Here is a 12,754-nt window from a genome sequence, read left to right on the forward strand (position 1 = left end):
TTCCACACTGGCTGACCGGTCCACAGCCCCAAAAAGGTTGGGGACCACTGCACTACAGGAAGCCTTCCAGATCGTAAGCAGCAGCAGCTTCAGATCTTTCTGGACTTTTTACTCAAAGGCACATTTTTAACTTTAAAGTAAATGCCTTCAATTTAAAAATTTTAAATTATCATAATGATTTCGGCTTCATCTAATATTTAAAATAGTTTGCAAAAGACACAAAAACAATAAAGAAATCTGGGTAAAAACTATACATTGTTTGTTTTGGTGGGAAAATAAAACAAAAGGTTTGACAACTTTTTCATCTTAAAGTTTACAGTTGTCCCTCGTTTATCACAGGGGTTACAAGCCAAAAAAAAGATTGCAAACGGTGAAATCGGTGAATTAGTATTTTACAGATTTCACTATACACTTTATACAGTTTATTTTAGACAGACATTCCACACTTTCCTCTCTTGTTAAAAAACTTAATAGAGAAATGGGTAGAGTATTATAGAATAAAAACTAAGATCTACTCGTGGTTGTTGATTTTTATGTAACTCTGGCAAACTAAACACATTCTGTACAAGCGCTATAGCACGGAGGAACTTGACTAACAACAGCCAATCAGGAAACGGAACACAATGCACTGTTTAACAAATAATTTAAAAAAGGCACAGAGGAAAATATGCAAAACCATGAATGGTAAATCGCGATAATTGCGAGTGAACACTGTACTCTGTTAGAGAGGGGAAAGTATTAAATAAATGCTTGTTTTTTGTTAATTTTGTGAAAAACTGAATTCTTTAATTTAAAAAATGACGCATCAAAAATAAAATAAAACAAGAAAGTAAATGTTTTCTGAAAACATACCAGGTGGAAATATCAACATGTTTATATTTGTTACAAACGACTGATTAATTTCCCACCATACTCTTTACAAAAGTATGGCAACAAAAGTAATGATCTGTTTCAACTGTCTAGCTAGCTGGTTAGCTTGGTTCACTCCAGGCTAACCAGTTGGAATCAATGTTACAGATGATATTTGAATCAGATGAAGATTACAATGTGAGGAACAGCAGAGCAGATTAGATGAAAATTATTTATTTCCGCACAGGAGTGTACAAAAATCCGTAGCCTTTGTTTTAATCCAAAAGGTACGCCTGTATAAGTATGACATGCTGTGTGAGCTGGAGAGCCGGTACACAGTCCTTCTAGCAGACAGTCAGCTATGATTCCAGCTTTTTGTGTGCAGCCACATATTAATGCAGCACTGAGCTTTTATTTTGTGATTTACTGCAGGCGAGTAGTGGGGGGCTCAAGAAACTCACCAAAAAAACTAAATTCTCTGCAAAAACAGCTATAAGTTTTCTAAATTTCCCGGCAGACTGTTGGAATAATGGGCGTAATGTGTCCTTTAAATCTTCCCACATGCGGTGACATTCCTGCACTGCTAGCTATGTGTTTTAATCAAGTGAAAACGATTGGTATGCAAGGGTGAGACCAGCCGAACTCCACAGGCCTCAACAAAACTTCTACGTTTGGTAAAACCTAGATGGCTGTCTCCTAATGAAAGGGAAGAGAATGAAGGGCAGTGGATCAGCCATGGGGGGGTTCTTCATTTTATTTCTCTTTCGCTGTTAAATAAAAAAAATCTTCTTAAGTTAGCTTTATTCACACATTTTAAAAAATGTATTCCAAATACATTTATGCACAAATATGTATATTTATTTTATGATCGGTGTGTATGAATTCATTTTTTATTCCTTGAAATGTCAGAAAAAATGAGGCATGTTGGCTTGAGTGTCTGAAGCAAAAATGTTGTCAGACTGTAAACATTTAAGTATTGATGCTGCTCCATCTTTGATCTCATCATTATCAACCAGCTCCACTTTGATCTTCTATGAGTGTAGGTTTGGCCCAGCCTCTGAGTACTCGTACTACCATATCCTTTTATCTTGCTGGGATTGATTTCAGACTGATATGTCTGTTGCGCCACCATCTCGTCTTGTAACCCCCCTCTCCCAAGATCCTGCTTTATATTTTAGATTTTTTTTTTTTTATTGTATAGGATCATTCTTTGTGCTTTGTTTCTAGGAAAAAAGGGGCCATTCTCAACATCTCCTCTGCCAGTGGGATGTACCCGGTTCCTCTCCTCACCATCTATTCCGCTTCCAAGGTGATTATTGAAGTTGGTACCTGATCCTTTTTGCTCAGCAATGCTCGGGAAGAAGTGCATCAAGCTTCAAAAATAGTTCAGGCGTAAATATTTGCTGTAGCTGTCGGGGAGAAATCCATATTTTGTTCTCATCTCAGAATTATTATGCTTAGTCTCCCAAAAGAATACAGGCAAGTAAAACCTAATCAATACACCCCGATAACTCTTGAAGATAAATAATTCTCTGCTCTCATGACAAATTAGAACTCTCTGTGGAAGCACGTGGCGTTACCAATGTTTTCTCACACTCTTCTGTTTGTAAGCCTGAAGGCAGCCTGCTGTTCCGTTAGGCTCATTAATTCACTGACATGTTATCACTAGGACACGTTCACATAATGAATTCGATTTTAAAAGACTTATCAAATTACTGTATTCTTGTTATTCTTCTTTTCCTTATGTTTTACATTTTTGTTGTGTTGTGTCCCTATTTTTCCTTCAAACAGGCGTTTGTGGATTTCTTCTCAAGAGGACTCCAAGCTGAATATAAGAGCAAAGGGATAATCATTCAGGTAAAACACATTACTTTACATACTGTTTATGAACTCTGCTGTTTCCAGAAAGTGGTTTGTTTTTCACAAAAAGTTACACAATTTCACAACTGAACTGAGTTATCCCTCAGCCCCTTCGTTCTTCATTGGCAGCGCTATGTTCTTCCGCAAAGCCGTTCTAAATATTTGCGGAATTCGCGGATGTCTCCAGTCCCTAATCTCCTGCAAATAAGGCAGTAAAACTATACTGTATCATTCAGAATATAAGTCATGCCTTTTACCATATTTTGGGGGGGGGCGGCGATTTGTATGGGATTTTTAAGAAATGCCAACAACCGCTAGGGGTCGCTGTATGTGTGTATCTATTTAGTGACAGCAGAGCAGAAGAAGAAGCGCAGGTGTTGGTGGAATTTTTCCAAGATTGCACAGGCGATGAAAATTTCCATAGATTTAACCCATTTTCTACAGATGATGTCACACTCATCCAGTCCAGTTCTCATATACAGTCAATGATTCCACATTGTTTTTGTATCATATCTTTGTACAGGGGCTACAACAGTAGCTTTTCAGATACAATCTTTATTTTGTCTTTGTTCTTTTAGAGCGTCTTGCCGTTTTTTGTCGCAACCAAGCTGAGTAAAATCCGCCGGGCTACTCTGGACAAGCCCAATCCAGACCGCTACGTTGCAGCAGAGATTAACACTGTGGGGCTGCAGACACAGACGAATGGCTACCTACCTCATGCTGTCATGGTGAGTCATGATGTGTAAAGAGAGTATAAAGAAACAAACACGAAACAAAATGATGAGAATTTAGGTGTTGCTTTACAAAACTCTGGATTTAAGAAAACAAAATCATGCTTTTTTTCCCCAAACATTTGCCAAAGATTACCAAAGATACTTTATTTTTCTTACTCCATTTTCAAACGTAATGAGAGTTATTTGTCTACTCCAAATGAAGTGGGTCTCGAAACAGAAGATGGAAAAAAATCAACATGATTACTGAAGGCTTTTCAAAGCTCTGAACAGTGGTTTCCTGTAAAATGTTTCCATTTTTCTCTCCAGGAACTTTATCTTGCAAAGACGCAGCATCTTAAGTCAACTTTTTCATTTTTGGCTTGTGTTACATAGGTCAATGCTAAGTGGCTCAGCAGGCATATAGTAGAAATCCCTCTGAAAGAGGTCGGGTAAGAGGACTGAAATTGAACATCCAGAGAAAGCTTTGGAAGTTTCCCAGAAAGCCCCGAGAGCCGATTCTCCGGACAATGTTCAAAGTGGGCAGGAACGTCTGATTCCTTGAAAGCTGACAACAGAAGAACTGTAAAGGGGAGAACAAGTTGCTGTATTTTATTTCTCGACACCTGCAGGTTTTCAGGCTCAGTATTCTGTCTTTCAGAATCAATTTGTTTCAATGTCTGAACTTGTTCACCTTTTTTGAAAAGAAAAAAGAATTCTCAGGCAGATAAAGAATTACTAGAAAAGTTGCATTACCTGCAGTAATGCTACTATGAATGCTTTTAGCTGAACCTATTAGCTGAAGATGCTGAAGCGATTTACTCTAATTTGCTGAAAATGAAAAAGCTATTTGCAAAATGCTGTATTTGCCATTAGACTTGAAATGTCATCAAATAACTATAAGATTGCTGAAGTAGGCCTAAATCTCTGAAAAATTGGTAGCAAATTTCCTTAAAAAATCTTCAATATATGTCAATTTCTCAAAAACGTGTAGTGTGTCGCTTATATATGAGCTAAGCTTCAAATTGGCCCATAAAACCGTAGTAGATGCCAAGTTAGCCCAAAAAGCTAGCACATTGATAAAATAGTCCGTTAGTTAAACTCCCAACATATTCTAAAAAAACTTCAGTAGATGCCAAATTAGCCTAAAAAGCTCACACATTGTTGAAATACTATCTCAATTCCATAATGGCCAAAAAATCTACTGTAAATGCCAAATTAGTCAGAAACGTTAGGCTGTTGCTAAATATTAGGTAAACTAAAAACATTGCCAAAAAAAGCCCTCAGTAGATAACAAATTAGCCCGAAATGTTAGCATGTTGCTAAAATATTCGGTAAACTAAAAGATTAGCCTGAAAAACCTCAGTAAATAATAAATGAACCAAAAATGTTAGCATATTGAAAATATTAGGTAAACTAAAATATTAGCCTAAGAAACCTTAATAGATAACAATTTATCCCAAAACGTTACGTTAGCATCGTGCTAAACTATTAGGTAAACTAAAAGATTATCCTAAGAAATCTCAGTTTATAACAAATTAGTCAAAAATATCAGCATGTTACTAAAATATTAGATACATTTCAAATTAGGATAAAAGAAAGCTAAGCTGATGAGCTAGCATCATGCTAATTTTTACAGCTCAATGCCATATTATTGGAAAATTACTGTCAACAATGGTTTCAAATTGCACAAAGTTGTTGAGAACCTATTCATTCCCTTCCTGTTTCACATATTTTGTTCAATATTTCACTAAAAACTAAAAAGTTTTGAACGAGCTGAAAGTTTTGATATCAAGATCACTGAAAGCGTGATTGAGTCTTTACATGCCAAAAAACGTACAGAAAGGACCTGGAGAATCAGCATTCACACAATCATTACAGATGAGAGAAAAATGGAATAAATCTGAAAATGTGAACTCCAAATCAAAATGGCCACAAACTTTGGGAAGATGCAGCTCTAAAGCCGAAGCCTGGGGTCAGACTGCTCTAATAGCTGCTTGGAGAAGCGCCAAAGCCCATTTAAAGCCTGGCTGCTGTTGGTGGAAATGCCTTTTGATCTACGGCTGGAAAGTGAGATCAAACATGGCTTGACATTAATGATATGACCAATGTTTGAAGGCGTCATCAAACTGTTTCCTCACTGTTCTTCAAGGTCTGTTGTGCTTTCAGACTTGCGCAGCAGCAGTTTCTGACCCTGACTGATATCTGTTTCGTCAGCGGACGGGCAAATTTGCTGACCCTGAGCAGCAGTCACAGCTGGCTGCTCCGGCTGGGCTGCCGCCTCTCATACCCCTGCAGCAGGCGCGCGCTCAATTCTGCTGGTGATTGACATTCATTTTTCCTGCTGGCTTTCGTCTGCTGCGGCCCGCCTCAGGAAGAGCAACGTCTCCGTTCCTTTGTGATTCAGTCACCTGTCACATTGTGCAGACGTGAAGTTTCATTTAGTGGCTCTTTTTATAGACGCCGTATAAATCCAGTATGACCTGCTGGGACGAACGTCGTTCTCGACTTTCTCAAGTTTGCAGTCGAATGTAGAAACTGGTGAACAAAAAGGTTGTGATAAGAAGAGCTTTAATGAGTTGGAGAGTGGACTAAAGTTCCAATGAAAGCAGTGTTTTTAAATATGGTCTTGTGGTATTTTTGTGATCATATATTAAGAAAATTGAGCTTATTATTGCATTTCTAAGTATTTATTTATTCAAATCGTTGCTTTTTTGGACTGCTAATGTTAGCTGTGGGGTTGTAAGCTAGCAGGAGAGCATGTAAACAGAGAGCTCTCAGCAGTTGGAAGTGGAAGGTGGGGGTGAGGTTGTTGGTGTGGAGGATCAGGGACGAGACTGCTCAGCTCAGGTCTATAAGCCACGCCCCCTCAGAGGACATTTTGGAAACAGAGGCTTCAGATCAGCATGAAAAATACCTTTTTAAGACATTTAGATTGTTGGATTTTGGTTTAAAAAAAAGTCATAATTATAATTAAAACACTACTGGGAATGTTTTTTTTTTAATAAAAAATGTCACAGGGGACTTGAACTAAATAACATGCAGATACTCTTGCATAGACATGTTTATATGTGAGCCTGTGTTTTTAGATGACTGCAGACAAACTTGTATCTTAAAAAAAGCTTGACCATGTACACAAGCTCTTTTTAAGGTCTGGATTAACCATAATCGGTCAAAGTCGGGTGGAATATACAGATCTGAATAATCTATGATTAACATGTGAATCCATGAATAATCTATAAATCTTGACCAAGACTTTTGAAAAAGAGATCTACGGATCTCAATGGGACTTTTCTCTGATCATCTTTTGATCTATTTTAAAATAGTCCCTAGTAGTGATTTCATTATGGTTATGCCTTGTTTAGCCAAAATCAAAAAGTGGCCTCATTGGCGTGGACCAACTGTGCCCCCACTTCCCCTCCCTGTTGCTCTGTTTATGAGCTCTCCTGCTAGCTTACAGCCCCTCACAACATCCTCTTGCTAACATTAGCTGTGCAGTAAAAATGGCGAGCAATATTGGAGCTATCCAGCCGCACAACTTTTGATCTCAGAGAAGACAAACATGGATCTAGTCATCAACAATTGGATGCATCAGAATGGAGCAGAGCAGGAGGCTTGTGCCCCGCCCAGTGTGTTTTCTATGTCACAAATACTTTTCTTTACTTTTGTTTTTGAAATACCTATAAAAGTCGTTATAAGCTTTATTTTTGTTATGAATGTCCTCCATCATCAGAAAAATGCCACAAGAACATGTTAAAAACACAATTTTCCTCAGCTTAGGTCTTTTAATTAATGGATAAATAAAGAAAATAATAAAAAAGATGTAAACGTTTGATTCACAAAACAGGAACAGGAAGAGAACTGAGTATTCTGTATATTCTGACTTTTGTCCTACGAGTTTGCCAAATAAAGTTACTCCTGTGCAAGTCTGTATATTTTTCTAAAGTTACTTTAAACTTTATCTAAATTCTTGAACAATTTGAGAAACTTCATGTTTTCCCTTGAAACTCGTTTGTTTTTTACTGTAAATATTACGGTAAGTTAAAGATGAATATTCATGAAATCCACTGTAGTTATTGTCAGGATCAGAGTTTTTTTTCCATACATGTACCTCTGACTCCATGAATCCAACACGGTGTGCACGTGAGCAGTCACTCTAACACACGGCTGCGAGCTTGGCCATGAATTTTAGTCGCACATTCTGGTCCATTTGTATAATCTGCACGAACCCCCAGACGCTGCTCATGCAGACTGGCTGAGGGTAGAAGACGGCGGAGCACAGGTGCAGCACATAAGTGATGCCATTTCCAAGCCTGAGGTTTTTTTCTTTCTTTCTATGTGGAAGTAATGGGAAAGGTGCAGCATGACACAAAGTCGAGGTATGTCATTGTCCCGGTATTGAAACCTCATAAAGCTGCATTTTGCCTCCTTACAAAGAAGCCTATTACCAGCTCATCTCCTTTTATTTAATCCATCTTGTTCCTGTGGCTGCTGCTGGCATCTGTTTGAAGGTAAACATCCTCTGAAATAATGGAGTGGGATGCTCCACTACCTTTCACTATTGTCTGCATCCTAATATTGTAATTACTCTCTTGAGAAATTACATCTTTTGAGTTTCCATCTCAGAAATGAGGTGGAACTGCAAATACAGGTCGGATTTTTCAATGAGTGACCTAATTTATCAACAAAGACGAATCACGTCATTTTTTTTTTTTTCTTTTCTCAGGCTATAGACACATGTGACATGCGTTCAAGAACAGCACATTGTTGAACCAACATGTACTGCATGGTATTCACACTAGATGAGGAGGAAGGGGTTTCTTTTTCTACTGTTTTCTAGCTCATGTCTGCCCCCTACAGTTGGAAGGGGCTTGGTGCAAAATATCGAAACTGTGCAAATCTCATAAATCTTGCCACCAAGTTTTTTCTTTCTTAACTCTATTCTGATACTTGAAAGACACAAACGACAATTATTAATTTCTCCTCCATGATCAAACTGTCAGCACTTTTGTGAATTAAAAGGGACGCCATCCAATTATCGCTACCAAATCCGGTTCCTTGATAGGTCAAAGTTTAACCAGGAATAGCTATTAACATGCGTCCTGTGGCCACACTTCTTGTAAGTAGAGCCCAAAAACAGTCGTAGAAACTTGCATGGCTTAGGCGAGAACGCAACAGTTTTAAACACGGAACCCCAAAATGCACAACTTTTCATTGAAGGTACGTTGTTGAGGACGATGTGAACGTACAGCACTGTTCTGTGTGAACCATAGACATAGATTAATCACTGGACAGAGCGCAGCGTTAACCTCACCCATAGAAAATGCCCTAACTCTAGCCTTAGCAAAATCGAGCCAAATCCGTCACTGTGGCTTCCTGATATGGGCCTGATTGGTCAGTTTGTAACTTCAATAAGTTAAAATAAAGAAAATATGTCTTAAAAAAATTAGGATTAGAAAGAAGATATTAAGAAGAGGGTATCAGAGCAAGAATGGTTCTTCTGTCTATCTCTCAATAGAAGTCTATGAGATTTAGCCCTTCTCGGAACCAGCAGGTACTTGCTGTTTGGAACATGATGGGGAGGGGTCGATATGTCCAGTGATTATACATCACACGTGTCAAAGTCATGGCCCGGGGGCTGGATCCGGCCTGATGGGTGATTATATCCGGCCCGCCAGATCATTTCTAATTTTTGTTATTAACGGCCCAATGTTATCTTAAGCTGGTAACATATTGCAACACATTCTCGTTCCCAAGTCGTCACATATTGACACATCGAGGCTCCTCCACATAAAAAAAATAGACTTTTTGGGTGTCCGCAACTCATTCCTTTTTGATGTGCTGGCTGTTCCAATTAAATCAAGGGTCCCCAACCTCTGGCCCACAAACCACTACTGGGACAAAGACCGCACCGGTGTACTAACCCTAACCTGAACCCGGTACTGGACGCAGCTCGGCGCGGATCAGTACCGGTTCCGGACACAGACCAGGCTGGGGTTAGGGCACCGGGTTAGGGTACAAGTACCTGCCGCGTCTCGAGGTTCGGTCCACGTTAAAAAGTTATGTTTTTAAAATAAAAAAAAAAATTGTTTTTGTGTGTTTATCCTGTTCAGCCCACAAACTAAGGGGTGTTTTGGATTTTGGCCCCCGAAACGGATGAGTTTGGCACCCCTGTTATACAGTCAATGATGGGAACAGAACTATTTACGTAAAACACTAAATTCATGGCTGCAAACAGATGGTCAATAAATAATATTCACCACAAACAAACTTGCATTAATCCTATGCAGGTGACTGTTTTAGTGCAGATAGTATAAATTCAGCACAGATGTTGCACTGACGGCCCTTGTATTTCACCAAGACCCAGCGTTGTGGTGATAATCTGATAATCCCTCTTTCTTCAGTAGCTTGCCACAGATCTGCACGTTTCACTGAGAAGCTGAGCGTCTCTGGGATCTTAATTTAAACTGCTTTAAAACTGCAATCTGCAACCCTCTGAAACAGAGACATATGTTCCTTCACCATCGCTGAAGCTCATCTCTTTACCGGAGAGCTTTTAATCAGACCTGGAATAACACAAATCAACAAATAGTAAAAATGTTCACTTGTTTTGAGTCTTGACTGCAGTTTTTCTAAAAAGATCTTTAGCTATGGTGAAATGACCCCTTATTTTAAGTATAGTTGAACACTACTGTTATTCAGCTTGGGTCTATGTAATGGATCAATTTGGATTCATACATCCATTCAGCTTAGAAAATCCACCGTTTCAGCTTTGAAGAAAATGGTCTCAAATGAGAGTAATAAAATAATCTTTTGATAGTTTAAGTGCATTTGAAAAAAGGCTTCTTCCTTCAAGGCCAAGGACAGTTTGCTCGTTTGGAAGAAAAGGGATTTTTCAGAATTTAATGAGTCCTCTAACTTCACCTCTCCAGGTTTTGGTGATACTTAAATATGACTGTGATTACTCCAACGATCCAGAAACTTTCAGGATTCAGATACTTATTTATTGCTATTGCTTCACAACAACAAAAATAATTCTACATTTAGATAAAACTAGTTTAATCTCAAAAGCATTAGAAGAAAATCATCAACTTATGCTGTCAGTAGACTAAGCGCTTGCTGCAGGTTTTTGGGTTTTTTGGCCCTGTAGAGGGTCTTACAGTTCCCTTGAGGCTCGTACAGCTGCCTTAACCTTTATGCTATCGTAGGTATGTTGAACTTTTTTTATTTTATTTTATTTTTTTGACGATTTTTGATTTTTAAGCGGTGTCCTTGGCAGACATGTAATCCTGTCCACCTTCATTCACATTTGTCACGGAAGGGATAACACGTCAATATAAGACTTGGGTCATCTGGACCCCATAAGATAGCACAAGGATTAAGGGACATTGGGAAAATGGAAAAAAAAAACATTGTTGTCATTATTTGTAGAACTAATGTAGGTTGCACACATTTTTGATGTACGGGTGACACTATCGTACCATCCTATTTGTCACACTTTAGTCGTTAGTAAGGTGTACCCACTTGCAATGATAGTGAACAAAGTTGTGATGATGATATAACTTCTGATGCATTAAACAGCAAATCAGAAAACAACTAGAACTTAATTCTAACTTCACTCCAGCAGCTTTATTAAAATAAAGGCAACATAACTTCGATTTTATTCATACTGGACACATTTGGTTTGCTTACATTGAACTAGAGTTCATTTCTACTGATACCCTAACCCTGGCTTGGTTTGTATCCGATTCCACGTCTGGAACCGGCACTGATCCGCATACCCGTCTCTACATAGACTTTCTATTGAAAGTAGTCGATTGAGCGTGTGTCGACATGAATGAAGCTTGAGGCCTTCCTGACTGTTTAAATGAGGGGATTGTTTTATCTTAAACTGTCCACTATTACTCCTTAATTAAACACAAATCACATGACTTCATCCTTGGACCCCAGGGAGACAATCTGTCGATAAGACCTGTTTTAGAGCGGAATGTGTGTTTACTGTATGATCTCTGACTTCTAAAAGCGTTCAGACAGGATCCCAAAGGTCGTTGGCTCTGGAATGACACAGTTGCTTGAATTTTCCTTTCTACAAACATGTTTGCCACAGTTCTTTATCCTCTGGGTTTGGAGATTAATAATGAATGCTAATCTGTTATTTGGAAATGCCACCAGCTGACCATGTAATTTCCCTCCGTAGGGTTGGGTGACGACCGCTCTGCTCCCAGCCAAGATGCTCAGCAGCTACATGATGGGGATGGGTCTGTCCCAGCGCGCTCGTTACCTCAAGAAGCAGAAGCAGGGGTAGGACGGCGGCGGAGGGGGGAGGGGGCAGAGGGGACCAGCTTTGTCGACGACTCGTCCAACTCTCCTCATCGTCGTCACAGAGCAAGCGGAGAAAATGCGACACTTTCTGGGCAACATTTCAGGTTTCCTGGTAGCGAGAGGCGACACGAGCCAGTTCACTTCGCACACTACAAGTGTTCAACCCAAGCAGTTGTGTAAAAACAATTGGACCAAGTGGAGCTTTTTGTTGAGTAAACAGCTTTAATGAAAAGCAAAAAAAAAACTAAAACCCACTCCAAAAACTGACCTTCTGTCTGCAGATTGTAATGAGAAAGGAAGCCCATGGGAGGAGGGAGGATATCGACTGTTTTTGCACTCAGCAATGATGATTCCAAAATAAAAGTCAGTTCTTGCTAACAATTCCTGTTCAAAGTATTAACTATTCTGTGTTCTTTCAAGTTAACCGATGATTTTGATCAGCTAACTCGTCAGCATGTCGTCTCACATTTGATTGGTCTCGACTCCATTGTCGTCTGTAGGTAAAATGTCTAGTGTGCTAAATTTGTCCTTAACATTTCACTGAGTTTGCAGTGCATCATCCTGGGATAGATTTGATTTGTAAAGTTCACGCTTCGCTCTGGGGCAGTGGCGTTGCCCTAGAAATGTGCCGATGTCAGTCTTCCTGGGCAAATCGTTTTAAAGACGAGTTTACTCTGAAAGGAAGAGCGGTTTCTGCCTGTTTTTCTGACTGCCATTACGTTTGTTGGAGGAAATCTTGACTATTTCAGTAATGCTTCTGTCATCAATAAAAATGCTTTTCCAAAAACACATTTATTTTGTCTGTTTGCTTTGTCTGTGTTTGAACGTATTATCCTACCAAAATAAAAGCATCAATTTCAAAATATAGAACTGCATTTATGGAGGATTTTTAATCTGCTGTCATTTCTACACACACATTTTAGAACGGCTGGGACTTTAAATATATATATATATATATCTTTAAATACTCAGTCTTATCTCCTGGTTTTTAAATGTTTCCAGTGACCTGCTGT

General features: G+C 39.0%; 1 protein-coding gene across 1 annotated transcript in view; it reads left to right on the forward strand.

Annotated features, from left to right (window-relative positions):
- The window catches only part of hsd17b12b (hydroxysteroid (17-beta) dehydrogenase 12b), a 32,994-nt gene extending 20,462 nt beyond the window's left edge, over positions 1 to 12,532 (forward strand). Inside the window, exons 8-11 of the mRNA XM_024296214.1 lie at positions 2,077 to 2,158; positions 2,641 to 2,706; positions 3,288 to 3,437; positions 11,617 to 12,532. Of these exons, the coding sequence (XP_024151982.1) occupies positions 2,077 to 2,158; positions 2,641 to 2,706; positions 3,288 to 3,437; positions 11,617 to 11,724 (406 nt within the window). The 3' untranslated portion in view covers positions 11,725 to 12,532. The remainder of the gene's footprint in view (positions 1 to 2,076; positions 2,159 to 2,640; positions 2,707 to 3,287; positions 3,438 to 11,616) is intronic.
- The last annotated feature ends 222 nt before the right edge of the window (positions 12,533 to 12,754 follow it).

Source organism: Oryzias melastigma, linkage group LG3 (genome assembly GCF_002922805.2).
Source record: "Oryzias melastigma strain HK-1 linkage group LG3, ASM292280v2, whole genome shotgun sequence".
NCBI lineage: Eukaryota > Metazoa > Chordata > Actinopteri > Beloniformes > Adrianichthyidae > Oryzias > Oryzias melastigma.